Genomic DNA, 24,745 nt, shown 5'->3' with positions numbered 1-24,745 from the left:
CACTTTGAGCCATTTTGCCAAGATTCAATCGGTATCATGTCATGCCTTATAATTGCCGATTTTTGATGTGAATCTTGATGACTTTCTTTGAACCTTGAAAAGTACCATGAAATGTGGTTAGGATTGATTCCTTTTCGCCTTAGAATAGGGAGCATTCGTGATTATGTGGTGGTAATATTCAAGTTGGGGAGAATAAAATTTTGATCTTGGTTGTATTGGTGTGTAGAAGAAAATAAATAATTGCTCAAGAGAGAAAAAGAAAAAAAGAAAAAGAAAAAAAAAAAGAAAAAGAAAAAGGAAAAGAGAAGAGCTTTGTGTATAGCTAGTTCTTTTAAAATAAAAAGATTAACTCTTGAGCAATAAAATTGTGTGATCGGTTGATAAGGATGTGTGGATATTATCATGATTTGAATGCTCTCTTAGGAATTGACCCCTTTTGTTTCAATGGCCTTGAGAAATGACACTTCCTTGTTAACCAAGCCAAGCTACAACCCGAAAGTCCTTAGTGATTCATGCTTATATACTTTTTATATATCTTATGCTTAGATGAGTTTATAATTAATTCGGTATGTTTGCGTCATTGTCTGGTGAGTGTTAGATCCTCCATTTTTGTTCTCTCAGTAGAGAAATACGTAGGTGTGATTCATTCTTGAACTTCTTTTGCTTTGTGGAATTTCTGACATAGAATTTGTATATAGGATTAGCATTGTTATCAAGGTACTTTGATGAAAACTGGTAAAGCTTGATCTTTGTGTACTTTTGGAATTTGAACCATTCAATTGTTCTTGTTTCTACCTTGTTGTTTCATTTGTGATATTTTGTGTTCCCGGAAATTTATCATTGTTTTGTTTGAGGACAAACAAGAGTTTAAGTTGGGGAGAGTTGTTAGGTGCCAAATTGTGTTTATATTTAGTTTAATTAATGGCACCTTTCGACCGTTTTTATCGGATATTCGTACAATTCCCTGAAGTTTTAGATAATTATTTATGGTTTATAATATTAAGCTTTCATTTTATGTTAATATGTGTTTTAGTTATGATTTTGTAGGTTTTAGCCAATTTTGGGGAAGTTTGGAGCTTGTTTTGAGCTTTGCAAGAGAGTGCCTGGCAGAAGTATGCGCGCGTCGCGCTGGGATGTGCGCGCGTCGCGCTCTGGGCAAGATATTTTGGAGCTTCCAGACAGAGAGTTGCGCGCGTCACGCGCATGGGCGGTTTATAATTTTAAGTGTATTGGCGCGAAGCGCGCTGGAGGGCGCGACGCGCCCTTGACAGATTTCAGAAATACTATATAAAGGAGTTTTCTGATATTTTAGGTTAGTGGGCTGATTTTGAGAGCAAAAGAACACTTGTGCACTGTAGCAAACAAAGAATCGAAGATTGGAAGCTTTGATCGTCGATTAATCGCCTTTGATGCTTGTTGATCTTCATCCTTTACTTCTTGAGCAAGCTACCATTTTCATGGATAGCTAAATCTCTTTTGTATCAAGATAAGATGTAATCTTCCTAGCCTTTTGTAGGTTTTTCTTGTGAATATATGTGTATGAACAAGTGATGATCAATATAGATGGTTTAGTTTGTTTATTAAAGCCTTTTCTTTGGTATAAGTGTTTGAGACATCAATATTTGTATCTAGATCTAACTTTATCATCTATCAAGCTATAAATTGCAGACATGGATTTAGCGTTTGATGTTTACTTAGTATCGGTTTTAAAACGTTATTTGTATTGTTTAAACGGTGGAGAAATCGTCGGTTAAACAATACGGTAAATCTAACTATATCGTTGCGGACACGGACGATATAGGCGTCGATACGTAATTATGTTGATCGTTACCATGTTCATATACGTATATTTATAAGAAGACATACAAATTTAGGTCGATGAAATCGAATCTTGATACATTTTCTTTAACTTAGAACTTTCATTAATTTACTCTTTGCTACTAAAAGAATTGAATGACCTTTTGCAAACCCAAATTTAAAGTAACATTAACTCAAGACAAAATAGGCTATAGAACGGCGGTGATATCGCAATAATCCCTGTGGATACGATAATAACGAAAAGTACACCACAATACTCTTTCAACACTTATTCAATCCACAATAAACTTTCTTTTTCGAGTCTTTATAATAATTTTCTCAGAATCTGTTTCTCATATCATATCACCAGTAAAAAAAAATCATAAAAAGAAGTTTGTAAATTTATAGCATAACATGCCATTTCATTGCATCAAGGGACAAAAATTGGTTACTTAATATTTAATTATCTTCCATTACAATTATATAAAGAATGACCATTTTCATATACTCTGATCGAAGATATTTAAATAGAGACAACTGTCATACTCCATTTTTGTCTCTTACACATTTAATTCATTTGATGCATTTATTATTTTTAAAAAGTCAAAGTTATGGTCAAACTCAATATCAACTATTTCATTTTAGCTCTCATCATTTTTAATCAATTCGTCATGTATCCTTTCTTTTTTTTAAGGTCAATACAAATTAAAACTCATTTTTTAGTCAAAGTCAAGGTGTTTGAAAGAATTTCATTTTTTACCTTTTGACTTTTTTTCTTAACCACATTTTCAATTTAAATTCATGGTGATTTAATTATTTTTGTTTTCATTCAAAAGCATTTTCATTTTTATTTTGCAAGTCCATTTCAAAAATTAAAAAAAAAAATTCAAAGTTGGTGATTCAAAAGTCAAAGTTTGACAAAGTCAAATTTATTTCATTTTGAAATGTTTTTCTTTTTGTTTTTAATCCAAAAATTATTTCAATGTTATTTAGTTTTTATTTATTTGGTTGATTTTTTATTTCAAAAGATCAAATTAAGTTCATTTTCTAAGCCACACTTTCAAGTCAGATTTCCAAGCCAATTCTCATCACATGTGTAAGCTATTTTAAGTCTTGTTTGTAAGCCAATTTTTAAGATTTACAAGCCAAGTTTTATAAGCCTTATTTCCAAGCATTTACAAGCCATTCTCGAGCTTTGTTTTGAGCCAATGCCAAGCCATGAAGTTATATTTTGTTGGGACTACATCTTACATCAAACTCACACTCGCTTTTGCATCAGTAGAAAATAACAAACAACTTTGCATAACAAATTCACATTGCACATGATAGTGAAACACTCGATTTCAAATTCCAATTGAATTTCAAAACTGTTTTTAACAAACTTCACATTACAAAATTCAAAATTGAATTCACAAATTTCAAATTGCACAACAACTTCAAATTACAAATTGCATCCTAATCTTACATTCCCTTTTTTTTTTTTTTTTTGACAAAACCAAACTCAATGCATTTCATTAATCAAATGTTGTTCAATACAAGGAGGAATCAAATGAATGAAACTACGCCTAGACCAAGAATTGGCCGCCTTCGCAAGGGAATGAGCAACCGAATTCGCTTGGCGTTTGATAAACTTCACCTCGAAGTTGGGAAACGCTTGTAACAAGCTATTAATGGACTTGATAATTAAACTAAACTCAGAATCGCCTTTATAATTAGAATCGATGGCTTGAACCACTCCTTGGGAATCACTTTCGAAAATAACTTTGTCTAGCTGCGAAGATATAGCTCCTTGAATTGCTTCTTTAAGGGCCAAGGCTTCAGCTTCTAAGATAGTAAGGGTGCCAATATCCCAAGCAATACCTGCAAAGATGAAATTCCCAGTGTCATCACGCACACACCAACCCCTATTCGTAGTACCTCCCTGCTTATTAAAACCCGCGTCTACATTGCACTTTAGCCACCCTTCCGGTGGCGGGGACCAATCCAGATTGTGCTCATAGACATTCTCGTTATCTAGATCTTTCTGGGCCTTATACCAATCCTGCCAATTATGAAACGCAAGCAACCCCATTTTTGTTGCTTCCTCACTCTCATTATGCCAAATAAGATCGTTTCTATTTTTCCAAATCACATCTAACATAACTGCAAATCTACCCGCCACTTTTCTATCCTCTGTACTACAAATTTCAAGAATAATGGACTTGACATCGCTGAAAGATTGAGTATGAGAGTCTAAAAGAGATGACAAACCTGAAGATCTCCAACACCCATTAGTCAAACTGCAACCAAAGAACACGTGCCAATTATCTTCAATACTATTCTCACAAAATTGACAATTAGATGGGCAATGGTCAAGAGCATTATCACATCAAGCCACAGATCCTACCCAGAATTTTGACACTCTAATCTCACAATTCACATCTTTATTCTTTTTTTTCTAATTAATTAAATTAATTAAGATTTCTTCTAAGAAACGAAGGTTCGGAAAATACCGAGTTCAATTATTAGTGAAAATAATAATTGACAAGTGTCATGACTTCTCCACATAAGCTCTAAATTCTTAGGGTGTCATTTCCCTAAAAACCAGAAAAAATTAATTAAAGTTTTAGAATGAGATTGAGGTTATTGGTTTAGGACCTCACTCTAGTCTATTTTCAACCCATCGTTCAACTTAACACCGCCTCAATTTTAACTTCTATTCTATTTGTATTTTATTTTCTTTCAAATTTAATAATTCTTTTTCATGCAAATCTTTATATTTAGTAAAAATTAAGTGATAAAATACTATCCTAATTTTGCTGATTAAATTTCGATTAACCTAATTAACTGATTGAAGTTATTTCAACTGGATAGTTTTGTTAATCGTTTTTGAAAATCTAATTGATCGATTAAAGATATTTTAATTAGTGTTTTAAAAATCGGATCAAATCGGCGAGTAAGACTGGGAATCAGAGGGGCATCTGGTCTAATTGTTGGGCCGTATATGCTATTGAACCGGTTAGACCCGACTAAAATCAGTCAAAACCAGAAAAAAATCGATGAATCGGCGGTTTAAACGCATGTTCTTTTTTTTTTCCAGCACAAAACCACGCTGTTTTCATGAATTTTATTAAGAAAATAAAAATAAAACATAATTAGACTTTATTCAAACCTTGTTGGAACAACTTTTTCACTGTTTGCAATTAGACCTAGTTAAAAATTTATTTAAATTTATTTTGTATTATTTAGAATTTGAATGTAAAGAATAAAATGTTAAATTATGATATTTTAAAAATTTAAAATTGTGTAGGTGTTGTGATATTTTTTAGAGACTCCATCATCTGGTTCGATCGATTTAATAACTATATAATATTGCACTAGAGACTGGTTTATTCAACCAAGTTATCCGATTTAGTAATTGATAGGTGCCAAAATGTCGATATTTTGAGTATATAATTGTGCCACTTATCAATTCTATTCGTATAGTTTTTGTAATAAAATCCCAACTTTCATGTAAATATTAGCATAATTGAATTTTGATTCGTTTTGTGTACCATTTTATAGTTTTTCCTTTGTTTTATAGGTATTTATGCATATCGGAGCCTCGAGGAATAAAGTGTCGAAGGCACGACTTCGATTGCGTAGTTTTGGAGCTAAATAAGGCAAATTATGCATAAAGTTTGCTAAGCGAAGCACTGATAAGTGCAAATTGTAACTATTTTTGCATATACTTTTTAATGCACTTATCGACTCTTTGTTGTTAATTTCGGTTGAATAAACCCAACTTTTGTGTAAATACGTTTAATTTGTGTATACTTGTGTTTTTTATTCATTTATGTATCATTTGATAATTTTTATTCATTTTGTATGTATTGAGGCGTATTTGGAACATGGGCAATAAAGTGTCAAAGACACGGCTTCAAACGCGCGATTTTGAGCAATGAACTCAATTCATCAAAGAATAAGGATTAAAATAAGGATGATAAAAATCATCAATTTGGTTGTCATTTTGTCATTTTTAGATAGAGCATTGAATAAGCTTTCCAACGCTTCGAACTGGACGCAAATCAGAGTTACGATTCTCAAGTTATGGCCAAAACAATGATGTTGCTACTCGTGTCGTTCGCCTAGCGGAAGACAGGCTCGCTCGGCGAATCTGGCATGACAAAATGCGTTAAAAGGAATAAAAACACATTTTTTAGGTTATGGTTTTGGGGTATTTGTTCCCAACTCCATCAACCTTCATTTTTTGGTAGAAGGAGGCTTAGAAACACCAAATGGGGTTGCATCTTGATGATCGGAGATCGAATTTCTCATCGATTGGTGTTGACAAACTAAGAAATGTTTGGTTCTTCTTCTTTTCTTCTCTTTGTATACTCCATTTTCTTGGGTATGTTTGTATATTTGCTTTGAACATATGTATATGTATTGATCATGGTGTTATATAATATATTTGTTTTACAAATCATTATTGATGTCTTGTTAATCTTTTTGCATTTATGTTTGGATTTGGGTTGTTATAGACATATACCTCACAAATTTTGATTAGGGATGGATATCTATTACTTTCTAGATTTTAGAGATAGATTTAGAGCTAATAATCTTTAAGGGTGTCAAAACTTAATGCTTCCGTGTTAGTTGTGTTGGTTGAGAGATTGTCGGCACAAATGATATGGATGTCAGCTATGTTGTTCAGGTTTACTGAGAGATTGTTGCTGAGATGATATAGTAGTTATCTCTACCTTGGGTTAGAAATGACTTAGGGTGTGAGCTATGCTTGATGATTTTGACGGGTATTGTAGGTTGAGTGCATCTGGTCGATATGTTTAAGTTTGTGATAAGTAGATTATATGCATGCTTGATAAGTTTTTTCTCTCTAAAGAATGAATTCTTTTTGTGTTAATATTTACTTTTCTGTTTTTTATGTTTTAACAAATTCAATTAAAACTCATAACTATGGAAACTGTTGAACGACAGTTCAATGCACTAGTCCCTGTGGCGACGATAAATTCCCGGATAAATACTTCCAAAACTTTTGTTGCTTGCCGCTTTACCGCTTCAACAAAATGGCACCGTTGATGGGGATTGATGTTTTATTGAATTTGCATTGCAATAATTTCTTTGGTTTTGAGTTTTGTATATATCGAACATATTGTATATTTTTACTTGTTTATATTTATACTTATACTTGTAAATTTGTTATATTATTGTTTGTTCTTTTCACTTTTGCTTGTGTGTGGTTAGGAATACCCGAACAGAAGTAACTTGAAGGAAAATTATTAAATAACAGGCGTCGAGCTTACGACGTAAAACAAGCATGTTTATTCTTTTAGTCTTTGTTTAGTTTAAGTAGTGTGATGCAATTTTCTAAACAAATTTAGATCGGACCAGTTCTTAAATTTCAAATCTTCCCTTTTAAATTTGTTTAGACAATTTCATTTGGTCTTTTAGTTTGTTAATATTAATAGTTTGTGTGTTTGCCTTTGAGCTTGTTTTGAGTAGCTTGAGGAATTTGAGGTGATTTTCCAATTTGATCGTTTTGACTTGCGAGTGTATGGTAATGATTTTGTTAAAGTTTTGTACATGTCCAAGGTATGTGTTTATTGCTTTCTAGGCTATACCAAATTCATGATACTTAAGTTTTTTTACAACTTTTATGCCATTCATTATTTCGTATACTTGTTCGTTTGTGAATCACTTTAGTTCCTACCCTTTATGTGAGGTAGCTTTCCATTGTTTACATATGTTGTAGGCCACAATTCTTGTTTTAACTTAATTTTAGTATGCTTAATCTTTTATTTGTGTTGATTGTATAAGTGCATGAAAGTGATCAAGGCATTTTTGTTTCATTTTGAGCACAACTACCTTGGCCAAATATTTAATTTACCTCGTGAGTGTGTGATCATTAGTAACCCCTTTGAGTTTTTTTTGTTAACATCCATGTTATTTTTTAACTTAATGCTTGTCTATGAATGTTTGGTTTTCCTTTTTGTATGGATGTTGATTTCTTTTTTCTTGAACCCTCAACTTTGTGTTGTTGTATGAATTTTTACCGTGCCTTAGAAAGTAGAGAGTATTCATATTATGATGTGGTTGAATTCAAGTTGGGGAGAGAATGGTTATACACTTATCAGTTAGATTGCTATGAGGTTGAAAGAAAAGAAGAAGAAAAAGGTGGAAAAAAAGTGAAAAGAAAAAGAAAGAAAAAAATAGAAAAAGTTTTGAAAAAGAAAAAAAAATAGTATGAAATAATGTTGTGTTAATAAGTGTGTGATTGGTTGGAGAAATTTAAGATTCAAATGAAGTTTGATCGAGATTCTATTGTTTGGGTCTTTGTGAATTGATCACTCCCTTGGGTTTTGCCAAGTTTTTGTTTCGATTAGCCTTAGAAATTATCCCTTGTTTGTTCACCCGACCACGCTACAACCTTGAAAAGCCCTTGTAGTTCGTGCATTTGTATTTTTAATACAATTTTTGGACGACGGCATAATTTAGTCTTTTGTTTGCAAGATTGTGGGTGATTGAAATTACCCCATTTTTGCGTGTTTTTCATTTATCGATGATTGTGCGCTAGGTGTGATTCATTATTGAACTAGTGTTGTTTTAGAATGTTTGGCATATTGTTTGTATTTAGCATTTGTGTCATGTTTATGTTGTTGTCGTAGTTAGTGGTAAGTATATTTACTTTGTGTGTACCGTTTTGCATTTGAGTCATACATTTGTTTCCTTTTTTCTAAACTTGTTGATTCGTGATTTTTGGATATCACTTTTGTTGTCTTGAGTTAGTTGATTCTTGTTTAGGGACAAACAAGTTCAAGTTGGGGAGAGTTTGATAAGTGCAAATTGTAGCTATTTTTGCATATACTTTTTAGTGCACTTATTGACTCTTTGTTGTTAATTCCGGTTGAATAAACCCAACTTTTGTGTAAATACGTTTAATTTGCATATACTTGTTTTTGATTCATTTATGTACCATTTGATAATTTTCTATTTATTTTTTAGGTATTGAGGCATATTTGGAGCATGGGCAATAAAGTGTCGAAGACACGGCTTCAAACGCGCGATTTTGAGCAACGAAATCAATTCATCAAAGAATAAGGATCAAAATAAGGATGATAAAAATCATCAATTTGGTTGTCATTTTGTCATTGTTAGATAGAGCATTGAATAAGTTTCCCAACGTTTCAAATCGGACATAAATCGAAGTTACGGTTCTCAAGTTATGGCCAAAAATATGATGTTGCTACTAGTGTCGTTCGCTCGGCGGAAGACAGGCTCGCCCGACGAATCTGGCACGACAGAAATGCGTTAAAAGAGGTAAAAACACATTTTTTTAGGTTATGGTTTTGAGTTATTTTTTCTCAACTTCATCAACCTTCATTTTTTGATAGAGGGAGGCTTAGAAACATCAAATGGGGTTGCATCTTGATGATCGGAGGTCGAATTTCTCATCGATTGGTGTTGACAAACCAAAAATTGTTTTGTTCTTTGTATACTCTATTTTCTTGGGTATGTTTGTATATTTTATTTGAACATATGTGTATGTATTGATCATGGTGTTGGATAATATATTTACTTTACAAATCATTATTGATGTCTTCCTTAATATTTTTGCATTTATGTTTGGATTTGGGTTGTTATAGACATATACCTCACAAATCTTAATTAGGGATGGATATCTATTAGTTTCTAGATTTTCAAGATATATTTAGAGCTAATAATCTTTATGGGTGTCGAAGCTTAATGCTTTTGTGTTAGTTGTGTTGGTTGAGAGATTGTCAGCATAAATAATATGGATGTCTGTTGTGTTGTTGAGGTTGACTGAGAGATCGTTGCCGAGATGATATAGTAGTTATCTCTACTTTGGGTTAGAAATGACTTAGGGTGTGAGCGATGCTTGATGATTTTGACGGGTATTGTAGGTTCAGTGCAACTGGTCGATATGTTTAAGTTTGTGATAAGTAGATTATATACATGCTTGATAAGTTTCTTCTTTCTAGAGAATGAATTCTTTTTGTGTTAATATTTACTTATCCGTTTTTATCTTTAACAAATTCAACCCAAACTCATAATTATGGAAACTGTTGAACGACAGTTCAATGCACTAGTCCCTGTGGAGGCGATAATTCCCCAGATAAATATTTTCAAATTTTTTGTTGCTTGCCGCTTTACCGTTCCAATAGTTAGTATTTCGAATTGGGCATGTTTGTTATGTTCAATTGTTTAAGTTAACTTGTACCCTAAGTTGGCTTGTAATGGGTATTTGTGAAAAAACACATTAGTTTAGTATGTTAGGTTTATTATAAATAACATACTAGTCTCTCATCATTGCATACTGCAAATCCTAATTTAGGGTGAAAGGCTTATTTGTTATTCTTGTAACACTTGTAATCTTGATTTAAGAGAAAGTAAAAAATAACAGTTATAACCAATTCTTACTGTTCTTCTTGTTTATCATCTTTGTTTTTCATTGTGTTCCCTATTATACTTTGTTAGATATATCCTTTTCACAACAAATTGGTGTGGTGAGCATGGAGAAGATGTCTTCAACAAAGTATGAGATTGAAAAGTTAACCGGAGTGAACGATTTCGGTGTATGGCGCTTGAAGATGAAAGCTCTACTAGTTGAGCATGGTTCTTTGGAAGCGTTGAAGGGAACGGTAGCTATGGACGTTGTGTTAACGGGAAAAAAATAAGATCATGATAGGGAAAGCCTAACAATTTTGTTGAGTCTTGGGAATAAGATTCTTCGACAGGTATCAGAGGAGACGACAACATCAGGGTTATGAGTGAAACTTGGAAGTTTGTACATGATCAAATTGCTAGTAAATCGACTTTACCTGAAGCAAGCTCTGTATTCATTCAAGATGATTGAAGATAAAGTGTTGGCTGAGCAGTTGGATATGTTCAACAAACTGATTCTTTATCTTAAAAACATTGATGTGAAGATCAATGATGAAGATCAAGTGTTGTTACTGTTGTGCGCTTTGCCTCGATCACATGCTCACTTCAAAGAAACTCTCTTGTATGGAAGGGAGTCCCTGAGCTTTGAAGAAGTTCAACCAGCCTTGTATTCTAAGGACTTGAACAAACAAAAGGAGCATAAACCTTCGACTGTTGGTGAAGGTTTGGTCGTTAAGGATAATTTCTTGCGAAATGACGATAAGTTTGACAAGAAGAAGGGAAAAAGTAAGTGGAAGTCTTATAGTGGCGAACTATCTGGTATTCAATGCTATCATTGTAAGAAGGAGGGTCACACAAGAAAGATGCCCTGAACGCCTGAAATATCATGAAGGTAAGGATCATGGCAACACAACCATTGTTTAAGATGATTTTGAATCATCTGATGTTCTTGTGGTTTCAAGCAGTGACTCGAGTAAGGAGTGAATTATGGATTCAGGTTGCACTTGGCACATGACTCCAAACAAAGACTTATTTGAGGAATTGTGTGATCAAGATGGTGGGTCTGTATTGATGGGAAACAACAAAGCTTGCAAGATGGCAGGTGTTGGATATGTCATATTCAAGCTTCATGATGAGTCAATTAGGTTGTTGACTGAAGTCATGTATGTTCCTGATTTGAAGAGAAATGTGATTTCTTCTTCAGTGTAAGGGTTAGGAGTATTATGGGCCAATGTAAGGGTTAGGAGTATTGTGGGTCAATGAAGAAGAACAACAATATGGTCGTGGTCATCGTACGCGAAGACCACCTCCATGTGGTACCGATGATCATTTGAGTCATCATTGATTTTTTTGTATGAAATAAAATGTATGAAATTTCGTATTAATACTATTTAGTTTAATAATATTTGTTTTTAAATTATTATTTTTCTATGTATTATTCATTTAAGTTGTATTAATATTGTTATTATATTTAAAAAAAATCATTTTATATTTTAATTAATTAAAAATAATTAAAACTAGTATAAATTATGTTTTAAAAAATTAATTTATTTTTTTAATATTTAAAATTAAGTAAAAATAATTTTAAATCAACTAATTTATTTATTAGATTTATATTATATATATATATATATATATATATATATATATATATATATATATATATATATATATATATATATATATATATATATATATATATATATATATATATATATATATATATATATATATATATATATATAAGGAGGGTTATATTTACTCCAGGAGTAAGTTATTATAACTTACTCCACATCTTGACCATTAATTCTTTTCAATCCAACGGTTATAAATAATAAGCAATAGTTTTCTCTTTCCATATTTAATTACTTATTATTTTTAACCATTAGATTGAAAAGAACAAATGGTCAAGATGTGGAGTAAGTTATAATCACTCACTCCTAGAGTAAATATCTCTCTCTCTCTATATATATATATATATATATATATATATATATATATATATATATATATATATATATATATATATATATATATATATATATATATATATATATATAAACAAAAATTGTTTAATTAACAAAAATGAAAAAAAAAAAAATAGAATGTCTCCATATGGATTGGCGACATGCTTTTGAAGTCAGAATGGACCCATCAAGTCATCATTTGGATTGACGACATAGTCCAAAGTGTGGCATTTTGGGAATTAATTTCAGAATGTGGCATATGAGGAATTGTGTTTCACATGTGTGGCATTGGAGAAAAAAATTCAAGAAATGTTCCATACCCATTTAAGTGAGCATTTTGTCATACGCCGTAGGAGATAACCCGCGTTCTTGTCAAAAGAATTGAGACTTCGCCTATCACTATATATCCATATCATATATAGTTATTAATAGGTATCACATCACATCAAATGTTCTCATTCTATTCACAAATGGACTTCATTCATAGTCAAAGCTAATATTAGCTAATAAGACTTAGTTATTTATCTCTGCAATATAGGCGTATTATAATTTACCTCTCTTTAAAAAAAAATTAAAAACTCCATTGAAATATTCAAATTATAAGTCTTTTGTCTACAGATGGAAAAATTATCCCCATACAATTTTTTTTATTTACCACCCTGAGTTTTACACGTTTAAGAGGTACCCTAAAATTATAGGTGGTATTTAATTTTTTTTAAACGGTAAATCAAAACATGCATATATTATATGGAATAAATCACTATTAACCCTAAGACTTGTTATCTTCACTAATTATTTGAGAGAAAATAGAATCTCACTAATCTATTTTGTGGTGTTATATAATATTGTGACTGTATTTTTTGGGATGGTAATCTTGGAATCATTATTGTTATGAATATTAATTTCAACAAAGATGTTTGGTAAATATTTATTCTTTTTAGACATAAATAAATAGTCCTAAAATCAAAAATTGAAAGAGGAGACAGTAGCAAACAACTAGGCTAACTTAGGTATAGTAACCATCACAAACTCCAAACTTAGCTTAAGCATGTATGCTTCATTTATTTGCCTAATTGATTGCAACCCAAGCCACCTTTTGCATTAGAGGTGCAAATCTCATGCTACAAATAATAGCGATTTTATGAACATGAATATTGCTAGACTAGATAATGTTACGAGTCCACATATCAATCTCTCTTAATAAGGAGATTGGTCACCCATAAAAATGAATACTATTAACCAACATATTATGGATTATTGATTCAACAAGTTGAACCTATTTCATGATTGAGGGAAAAGATCCCTTCCAAACAGCCAAATTTTACCTTGTTCGCATATGATAAAATATAATGTGTTTTCCCTATGTTGTTGTAAGTTTATATAGAGAAACAAAGTTTAAACAAAATTTACAAATTGGGCTCATCATAGTCCAATTGACATGGAATGGTTAAAAACACAACACATGGAAACAAAGTTTGAGTTTTAATATAGAGGGGTTTGTGCCATCAAAATTAATTCATTAAAATTACGATCATATGCAACCCCGATATTAAGCACAAAGTTGTAGTTTTAATGCCTACAACCGCAATTAGAGTCCAATCATACATGCTTCACCGTAATTCAACATAATATCAAATATATCGACGAGGCCGCAATTTAAAACATTATATAAGCTCTAAAACTACAACTCAAATTTTAGTTGTCAACTAGAATCAACAAATTCCAAACATTAATCTTAACATATTACAGAGATCAGAAACAAATAATGAAACTAATACTCGGTAATTTCCATTAACAAACAAAACCTAATTCCCATTAACAACATTTTAATTAAACACAAAATAACATTATGAATTTCATGGAAACATTTTCATAAACAGTTTGTGAGTGCATAAAGAGAGATGGGTATCTCAGTTACAACAAAATAAAACAACGAAGGTGAATAGAAGGCGGCGATGCAATGGGGTTTACGACGGTGCAATGGATTGAAAAAGGTGCAATTGTGATTGTTGAAGGGTCTGCGAGCTTCTTTGTCTGCGGGGAAGTTTCTTAGTGAAAAGTGAACAAATTGTTGAAAAGCTACTGCAATGGTGAAATTTTTGAAACAAAATAAGGTCCACTCAATAGGGCCAAAAAATAACACATTAATTAAGGGGCCTAAAGCTATAGGGACAAAAAATTCTCATTAATACAAAGCTTAATAAAGTGGGCCAAAAAATAGGGGGTTTAAAAAATTGGGCTTATTTGATAACTCTAATTGATATGCATGACAAACTCCTCAGTAAGTATGAAATGGCTTTTCAGGAGTTTGTTATTTCTCGCTTTAATAAGATTGAAATTGCTTTAATAAGGTCCTAAAGGGTTCAAAATAAAAGGCTATGTAATATTCAAGACCTAAAAAAATTATACAAAAAATATTGAATAATTCCAAGCATCGCTACATAAAGGCTAAGAAACAAGGTTAGAGGAGATATTTCATAACTAACCCCAAAGGACCAAGCAGATCGTGGGTACCTAAATTTGAAATTGTCTATGCTCCAGATATTCTTAAGGGGGAGCATAAATTCTTGTACCTAGACAATGGCTGCTCACAACATATGACAAAGAGAAGACATGTGTTCCAAACCCTAACTCTGAATGAGAGAGCAAATGCGGGATTTGAAGGAAATCAGAAAAGCAAGATCATTGGTATGGATACTACTGGGAAGTCCTTTATCTTTATTAATAATTTTTTTAGTAGATAGATTAAAACATAATCTACTTAGCATAAGTAAATTTTTCGATAGTGGTTATGAAGTTGTGTTCAATAAGAACATCTATATAGTCATCAATTATTCTGACAAGTCTGTAGTGTTCGAAAATAAGAGAAAGGTAATGTGTATAAAATTAAATTTCTGAATTGTTTAATCTTAATGTACTTTTCCTTCTATCAGTTAGTGATGAAAAGTGGCTCTGGCACAAAATGTTAGGACATGATAACTGGAGATTAATCTCTAAGTTTAGCAAGTTAAAACTTATTAATGGTTTGCTAGACCCTAATTATCACTCAGGTGCTCTTTGTGGAGCATGCCAAGTAAGAAAAATAATTAAAACCTCTTTTAAATCAAAGAACATTGTCTCTACCTCCAGACCCTTATAGTTGTTTCACATTGATTTGTTTGGTCCTATTAGTACTGCATCAATCAATGGCAAGAAATATGGACTTGTCATAGTTGATGACTACACTTGATGGACTTGGGTTAAATTCTTTAGATAAAAAGAGGAGTCATATGATGTGTTTAGCATCTTCAGCGTACAAGTACAAAATAAAAATGATTCAAAAAATAAATCATATAATTAAATAATCATCTATCCGTGCGACACGGATCGCACAATATCGTTATAAATAGTAAATAAATATATTATATTGATGGTTAAAAATTAATATAAAAAATATAAAAATTAAGAAGTTTCAGTACATCGAAAATGTATATTTTGATAGAAAAATAAATTAAATAATTAAGTTGTCATCCACCCGTTCTTTTACACGGGTCACGCAATATTGTTATAAATATTAAATAAATATAAAATTATGATTGTTATATATATATATATATATAATGTAGAGCTGTCAAAATGGGCTACCCAGCCCGTTTAGGACCGGCCCAGGGCTTTTTAGGGCTGGGCCAAAAAGGCCAGGTATAATATAGGCTCGAGAATTACTACCCAAGCCCGGCCCTAGATGGACTTCGGGCTACCCGGGCCCTAAATGGGCTTTTTAATTTTAAAAATTAAAATAAAAACTCCATAATATTTATTATAATTAAAATTACAAATTATATTATGTTAAACATAATACATTTTCAGCACTATATTATCTCTTATAAATATTATAATGTGCTTCTAAATACAATATATGTCTTAAATGTATAAAATAACACTTGAATATTTAATTTAAGAAAAAACAAATATAATACGATGAAAGAATGTTGATTATATTAGTATATAATATTTAAAAGAGATAGATTGAATAAAATAGAAATAAAATTTAGTGAAATGAGAAAAAACATTTTGCTATTTTGGAGTAAGACAATATAAATATTAGTATATATTTTTTAAAATGTATAATTATAAGGGTCTGATGGGCTACCCACGACCCATATGGGCTAGCCCTAATGGGTAGCGGGCTTTTTAGGGCTGGGCTAAAAAGGCCCTGAAAAATATGGACTCTAATTGTAAGGCCCAAGCCCTGTGATTTTTCAGGTCGGGCGGGCCGGTCCATATAGATTAGCCCATTTTGACAGTTGTAATATAATGTATACAAATTAAATAGTCTCGACCAATTGAAAATGTAAATTTTAATAGAAAAATTAAAGAAAATAATTAAGTAGACATCCGTGTGTGCATTCGCACAAGTCGCACAACGTCGTTATAAATAGTAAATAAATATTATTATTATTATTTATTTTATTAATAAATAAATTATCTTAATAATTAATTTTAATATTGACGCAACATAATAATAATTTATTTATTTACTATTATTAATTATTAATATTAATAATTTATAATGATTATAAACATTACACAAAAATGACATATCTTTAAAATAAATATTTGGAAAAAAAATTCTACAATAATAAATTAAAGCATATCAAATTAATATATGCTATTAAAAAAGAAAATTTTGTGTTTTCATTAGAAAGTTGTGTATTTATCAATCATAATTGTCTCATATTTTTTTATTATAAACACTACTATCTTATATAAACCAAAAATGAGATTTTTTAAAATTTCTAATATAATGTTGCATAAAAACATTTATAAATATAAATTAATATTAATATATGAATTACCATAGGGATCACGTATAAACTACAAAAGTAACTTCTTCTTTTTTTGGAGAAAAGCATAACTTTATTAATATCCAAAAAATAGATAATACAAACCGATCCAGCCGGATCCAGGTAAAAAAACTAAACACAACTCAGCATAAGGGATTGTTTACACTCTTGACATGCACAACTAGTTTCTTATACATACTACATCTAATGCCAATGTTCTCCATAATTATATCCTTTATATTGGTATCTAAGCTCTTTTGAGAGAAGACCATATGATTCCTTCCTCTCCAAATTGCATAGATAGTTTCTGCTATAGCAATCTTCAGTACATTCCGCTTCCATCCTTTCTTCTTAGTTTCGCATATAAGCCACTCGCACTCAGCTTTTCATCCCAAAGGGAGTCTCCTAAGGTGTAGCCAGTGCAGAATGTCCTCCCAAATTTGTTTTTTTTCCCACACTCAAAGAAGAGATGTTCTAGTGATTCTTCACCATCACAAAAACAACAGCTTTTATCAGTAATTATACCAAACTGGACAAGTCTATCATTCGTAGGGAGTCGCCCGTGAAGTGCCATCCAAAGAGTGAACATGGCTCTTGGACGAGCATAATTATTCAAGAGAATTTTCTTCCAAGCCACCTGTTTGGACTCACCTAAGAGGTTTCTACACATATCTGCCGTTTTGTACTTACCATGTGTGATAGCATCCTTCCAACTGTCAGTTGCTTGAATAGTATCACGAGCTTTCACAATTTTTCGCATAGTCCATGAGATGTTATTCCTTGGCAGCCACAACATAATGTCTTGTTTCTTTAGGAAGTATGTATCCAACCAACGTATCTACAGTTTGTCCGTCTTGAGATGGATGTTCCACAGTAGCTTCCCAATTGTGGCTTTATTCCACGCCTGCAAAGACACAATATTAAGTCCTCCCGCAGAGACCGGTTTACATAGGTTCTCCCAAGCAATGAGAGCCTTCTTGCTCACGCCGTTCATTCCGCACCATAAGAAATTATGACAAATCGTCTCAATCTGTTTGATAACAATCTTAGGGAAGGTAAAAATTTGCATCCAGTAGGTTGTGATGGCGAATAAAGTACTGTTTATCAATTGCCTACGACCTGCGTAACTTAATAAACGGGCCTACAAAAGTATCTTTAAAATCTATAAATACGTAAGAGTATAATTAAACATCTATTAATATCTCATTGAAAAATATCTCGATTATACTCCCATTTAATTCACCTTACTAAAACCTTATATTTTTTTAATGATTTACTGTTCTTGTATTTTATTTTACAAGTTATTTATTTTCTATATAAATTTAATATTATTTATATGTTGTTAATTTAATAAAATATTAAAATTTAAATTATTATTATTAAATTAGAAAAAAAATAATATATATACACACAAAATACAAACTAAATAAAATAACACTTTTATTTTATGGAAAGTAATCCTAATATATTTATTTTTTTAGTATGAAGAGAATGTGTGAGTATGAATTAATATAATAATAATAATAATAATAATAATAATAATAATAATAATAATAATAATAATGAAATTATTTGTACTTATTTAAATAGACTGAACTGATAAACTTATTATGGTATGTGTGACCTGGCCTTACTTATTTAAATAGACTGATCTGATAAACTTATTATGGTTGTGTGACGTGGCCTTTTTAATTAAATAAGTTTAGAGTGAATTTGATTTAAGGTAGATGGAGGGGAGGAGATATTTCTAGTGAAATATGTTTGGTTCAAATTATAGGAGTGAAGAGGACGGGAGGAGAGCAAAACTCATCAAAAACACACTTTTTGAGTTGCCCTAAATCGGAGGGATTTGGAGGGGAGAGAATGTGAAACTTAATATTTAATAAATTAATATATTTACTAAAATATCCTCAATTTTATTTTAGGGTTTAAAAGTATTATTTTCCTTATGTTCCTACTTCTTTTTTTTTTATAATTATTATTCTACATTGCTTCCACCAACTTATGATAATTATTTTTCCCCTTCAAATTATATTTTATTTAATATAAATTATAATCACTACAATTTTTTCTTTTTTTCTTTTATAATTTTAATTTTATGTTTATTTATATTATTTTTAACTAATTTTGTTGTGTATTTTATTATATACTTTTTTAATATAAAATTTAAATTATTGATTTTTTAATTATATTATAATTTCTATAACATTTAATAAAAAATTATGTATATAAAATTTGTTTTCAGCATAATTTACTTTGTGTCGAGAGTTATAATACAAATCTTGCGTACAATTTTTTTTTAACATTATGTGATAAATTATGACTTTTTAATCTCTCAATATTATAAATATTATTTACAAGAAAATATGAAATCTTCAACTTTGAATATTCATAGCACATAGCACTTGTATAAAATCATAAGATAAAAATATAAATTATCAATAAAATTCCTCCACTCGTGAACCAAACATATTTTTTTATCAAAATCACTTATGTCTCCTCCACTCCCCTCTTTTAAAGAAAATCTCTCTCCACCCTTTTTTTCCCTCCATTAAAATACATGTAATTAGTCTAGTCTATGTTCACCCATATTTATCCGGAAAGCCTTATTCAATTAATTACGCCGGAGTCAATAATAAAATTAAAAAACATTATTTCAATTATTTTGGCATTTTTATCAATGGAATAAATAATTATGTTTTAGGTATAAAGAGTTGAATTTAAAATATTTTTTAAAAGTAAATCATTGAAGCTCGAAGACAAAAAAAAATTAATAAAAATAAAACTTGTAATAAGAGATATCTTAAAACATAATGTTTCTTATATTCCATGAACTTTTAGGCTTTGGTTTCCTTTTATTTAAAGTTGAACTACATGGATTTAATTCAAAATATAGTTAACATAAATAAATTACAATTTATAATGAAACAAAGGATAAGACTAAGAGGATTCTGGTATGGAGCTGATAAAGACGCTGATAGAGAAAGAAGAACAAAGATGACAAAACTATGAAGTTTCATCTCTCACAAGTTTTTTTTGTGCCAGAAATACAAGTGTATATCTATGCAGGGTTGGTTGTGGTATTTATAGCAGTTAGTTTTGGATTTCTTAGATCCTTTAAAAAAATTGAGATAATTAAAAGGGATAATAGGTATTTATCCCCCTGTCATATAGCGAGATTCGATTTACCCCCTATTAATATTTTTTTTTGGATTACCCCCTGTATTTTTATTTTTAGTGTACCCCTAAACGTGTACAAAACAGTGAAAAATCAGGGGGATAAATCAAAAAAACATTTTTACAAGAGGGTCCTAGGGGGTAAATCATAGCACTTTTCATATTTAAGGGGGTAATCCAAAAAAAAATGTTAATAAGGGGATAAATCGAATCTCGCCTATATGGTAGGGGGTAAATACCTATTATTCCTAATTAAAAAAATTGACTTTACTATCAAATAAGAATAAGTTAGTTTTTTTATAATAAAAATTGAAGCTTTTACTTAATATAGGAATAAAGTATCAATTTAATAGGAACTTTTAAAAATGCTATGAATGTGGACCTTACTATTTTTAGTGAAAATAAATTTAAATTAAGAGGTTAAAAGTAGTGCACTGACGCTGTAAAATTATTTTATATTGCCATTCATTCAAATGGGATTCACCAATAAATTATGCCTCGTAACATTTTTTAAAATAACATTGTGATTTGGCACTTAGCATAATTTTGATTGATTGACAATATAAAATTATTTTACACATGTCGCTCTATATATTTTTCTCTCTTAAATTAATAAAAGTATAAAAAAATATAGTATTTTATTAAAATAATAAAGTCCGCATTTATATTCTGCTTCAATATATGTTACATAATTAAGATATAGCGAAGTAGAATATTTTTTTTTAAAAAAAAAAACTTATAAGAATATACAAGATTGAATAAAAAAAGAATATTAAAAACTATAACATATTTATAGCAGTTGATTTTGGAATTCTTAGGATCCTTTAAGAAAAAGGTCATAATTAAAAAGATTGATTTTATTATTAAATTTATTAAATAAGAATAAGTTAGTTTTTATTTATTATAAAAATTGAAGCTTTATTGTATATGAGCGATGCTAACGAGTATCACATGTCCCAAAAACACTGGTTAAAAATTATTGATTACATTATAACTTTATTACTATTCTTCTAAAAATAACTTATTAATAGTGTTTTTTTTTGTTTGAATTAATAGTGTTATTTAAGATAAAATTAAAATTTTCTAAACTATAAAAAAAAATATATTGACACGTTATATATTATTAATTATTTTTTATTTTTATTTACTTCTGCATTATTGCTTTTGGATTTTTTTTTCAATGTCTACTACTTTTTAATTTCTAAAAACATTACTTTTTAATTTTAATATTTTATTGTTAATATTCTTAAAGTTTTAAAATTTTTTATTTAGTTTCTAAATATTTTCCTAGTATATCATGTTCTCATATTAAAATGATAATGATATTGAAATAAAGTTATGAAATTTGAACTCGAATTTCATTTACTTTCACGTGTATAAATTATATAGTGTATAAAAGAGAAAGTGAATAAATTAATTTAAGTAATTTAATAATTAAATATATATGATTATTATTTATTTCAAATAAAAATTCAATTAATATTCATTATCCACTCCTTATCCAATGTTTAGGGACAATACTAGTTAATCAGACTCATTGTTTTAAATGTTATAAAGGATCACTATTTTATTTTTGATCAATATATTAACTATTTTAAAATTATTTTAGTTTTTGTTTTATGTGCTCTGGTTCTTAGGGAAATGGGGCCTTAGTAATCCAGAATTCGTGCCGAAAGGTCATGGCTCTGGCCAAGTATTGTTCCCACCAGAATTTGTATTTTCCAAAGTTTTGCCCTTAGCAGGAGCTCGTTTACCACTCGAGCCAAATTTTTTGGTTAAATATTCAATATATTAATAAAGTATCAATTTAATAGGGACTTTAAAAATGCTATGAATGTGGACGTTATTTATTTTATTTTTTTATTTAGTCACCAGTTCTGATCTATATAGTGAATCGACTAATCAGGTTTCGAGGTTCAGAGAGACGACTCACTAGTCAACGACTAATCAGGTTTCGAGGTTTCGAGAAACGATTCACTAGTCAATAGGGGTGGAAATAAATCAGGCCGTCCTACAGGACCTATAATATAGCCGATTCAATTCACAATCAAATTCACAATTTCAATAGCATTCCATTTACATTTCAAATCTCAAATTCAATAAATAGGAATATGCAATGAATTTGAGCTACATTTAGAATTCACTTCTAAATCAAAATGTTCAAATTTAAAATAATTTAACAAAAAATTATGATCATTTAATTTAAAAAACAAGCAAAAGTGATTACCTTACAACTTACAAGTTATAATACTACTTATAAAAGGTAGACTTAATGTTTTAAAAATTAATGAAAAATGAACAAAAATAAACATGAAAATTTAATTGAAACAAATTACATTTGTTCAATAATCTAATCTTTGTGCAATTATGTATTGGAAATATTTGTGAAGTAATTCAAATTTAAATATTATTTTTTTACAATAGGATTTTTGTCATTAGGATTTTTGTATTATTAGCATATATGTTATAAGTGATTACTTATTCACTTTTATTATTTTAATAAATATCATTATGATTTTTGTATTATTAGCATATATGTACAAGTAATTACATATTCATTTTTATAATTAATCAATGTCATTAGGATTTTTGTATTATTAGCATATATGTTTAAGTGGTTAGTTATTCAATTTTATAATTACTCTTACTTCTATTAATCAATGTCATTAGGATTATTATATTATTATCATATATGTTATAAATGATTATTTATTCACTTTTATAATTAATCAATGTAATTAAGATTTTTGTATTATTAGCATATATGTTATAAGTGATTACTTATTCACTTTTATAATTAACAATGTCATTAGGATTATTTGTATATGTTTAAGTGATTAGTTACTCAATTTTAAAATTATTCTTACTTCTATTAATAGATTTCATTAGGATTTTTGTATTATTAGCATATATGTTATAAGTGATTACTTATTCACTTTTATAATTAATCAATGTCATTAGGATTTTTGTATTATTAACATATATCTCCAAGTGATTACTTATTAACTTTTATAATTAATCAATGTCATTAGAATTTTTGTATTATTAGCATATATATTTAAGTGACTAGTTATTCAATTTTATAATTACTCTTACTTCTATTAGTCAATGTCATTAGGATTTTTTTATTATTCACATATATATTTCAGTGATTAGTTATTCAATTATATAGTTGCTCTTACTTCTATTAATCAATGTCATTAGGATTTTTGTATTATTAGCATATAAGATATAAGTGATTACTTATTTCCTTTTATAATTAATCAATGTCATTAGGATTTTTGTAATAGTAGCATATATGTTCAAGTGATTACTTATTCACCTTTATAATTAATCAATGTCATTAGAATTTTTGTATTATTAGCATATATGTTTAAGTGATTAGTTATTCAATTTTATAATTACTCTTACTTCTATTAATCAATGTGATTAGGTTTTTTGTATTATTAACATATATATGTTATAAGTGATTACACTATTTATTTTTATAATTAATCAATGTCATTAGAATTTTTGTATTATTAGCATATATGTTATAAGTGATTACTTATTCATTTTTATAATTAATTAATGTCATTAGGATTTTTGTATTATTAGCATATATGTTTAAGTGATTAGTTATTCAATTTTATAATTACTTTTACTTCTATTAAAGAATGTCATTAGCAGGGACAGAGCTATTCACAATAAAGTGTGGGCCCATGCCCCCACTATCTTTTAAACTTTTATGCACATCATATAATTATATTATCATACTCACACCTCATATTATCACACTCACTCCCTTTTATGTCATTTTATGTCACTTGGTCTTTGCATTAAATATACAAATGTTATTAAACTAGTTGTGGTATTTTAAGCTATTTACACGATCAACTCCTAAATGTCATACTATACTAGTATATATCATAGAAATTGTTTCACGCACGCGCACACACAAATATATATAGTTATATATTTAAAATTTTATATTAAAAATATATGTATATATTTGCCCCCACTAGTTAAAAGTCCAGGCTTCGTCCCTGGTCATTAGGATTTTTGTATTAGTAGCATATATGTTATAAGTGATTACTTATTCATTTTTATAATTAATCATTGTCAATAGGATTTTTGTATTATTAGCATATATGTTCAAGTGATTACTTATTCACCTTTTTAACTAATCAATGTCATTAGGATTTTTGTATTATTAGCATATATGTTTAAGTGATTAGTTATTCAATTTTATAATTACTCTTACTTCTATTAATCAATGTCATTAGAATTTTTGTATTATTTGCATATATATATATATATATATATATATATATATATATATATATATATATATATATATATATATATATATATATATATATATATATATATGTTATAAGTGATTACTTATTCATTTCTATAATTAATCAATATCATTAGGATTTTTGTATTATTAGCATATATGTTATAAGTGATTACTTATTCATTTTTATAATTAATCAATGTCATTAGGATTTTTGTATTATTAGCATATATGTTTAAGTGATTAGTATTCAATTTTATAATTACTCTTACTTCTATTAATGAATGTCATTAGGATTTTTGTATTATTAGCATATA

General features: G+C 29.2%; 1 protein-coding gene and 1 long non-coding RNA gene across 2 annotated transcripts; one reads left to right on the top strand and one right to left on the bottom strand.

Annotated features, from left to right (window-relative positions):
* Positions 1–3,298: 3,298 nt before the first annotated feature.
* On the bottom strand, positions 3,299–4,071 carry LOC131619666 (uncharacterized). Its single transcript, XM_058890739.1, has one exon. The coding sequence runs from the start codon at positions 3,935–3,937 to the stop codon at positions 3,299–3,301; it is 639 nt and encodes a 212-aa protein (XP_058746722.1). The 5' UTR covers positions 3,938–4,071.
* Positions 4,072–8,030: 3,959 nt separating this feature from the next.
* LOC131617803 (uncharacterized) lies at positions 8,031–9,363 on the top strand. Its single transcript, XR_009288681.1, has 2 exons — positions 8,031–9,093; positions 9,168–9,363. It is a non-coding gene; the product is annotated as an uncharacterized LOC131617803 (long non-coding RNA).
* The last annotated feature ends 15,382 nt before the right edge of the window (positions 9,364–24,745 follow it).

This window comes from Vicia villosa, linkage group LG7, assembly GCF_029867415.1.
Source record: "Vicia villosa cultivar HV-30 ecotype Madison, WI linkage group LG7, Vvil1.0, whole genome shotgun sequence".
NCBI classification, from domain to species: domain Eukaryota; kingdom Viridiplantae; phylum Streptophyta; class Magnoliopsida; order Fabales; family Fabaceae; genus Vicia; species Vicia villosa.
Note: the sequence above shows the minus strand (reverse complement) of the source record. Positions and strands in the feature narration are given on the sequence as shown.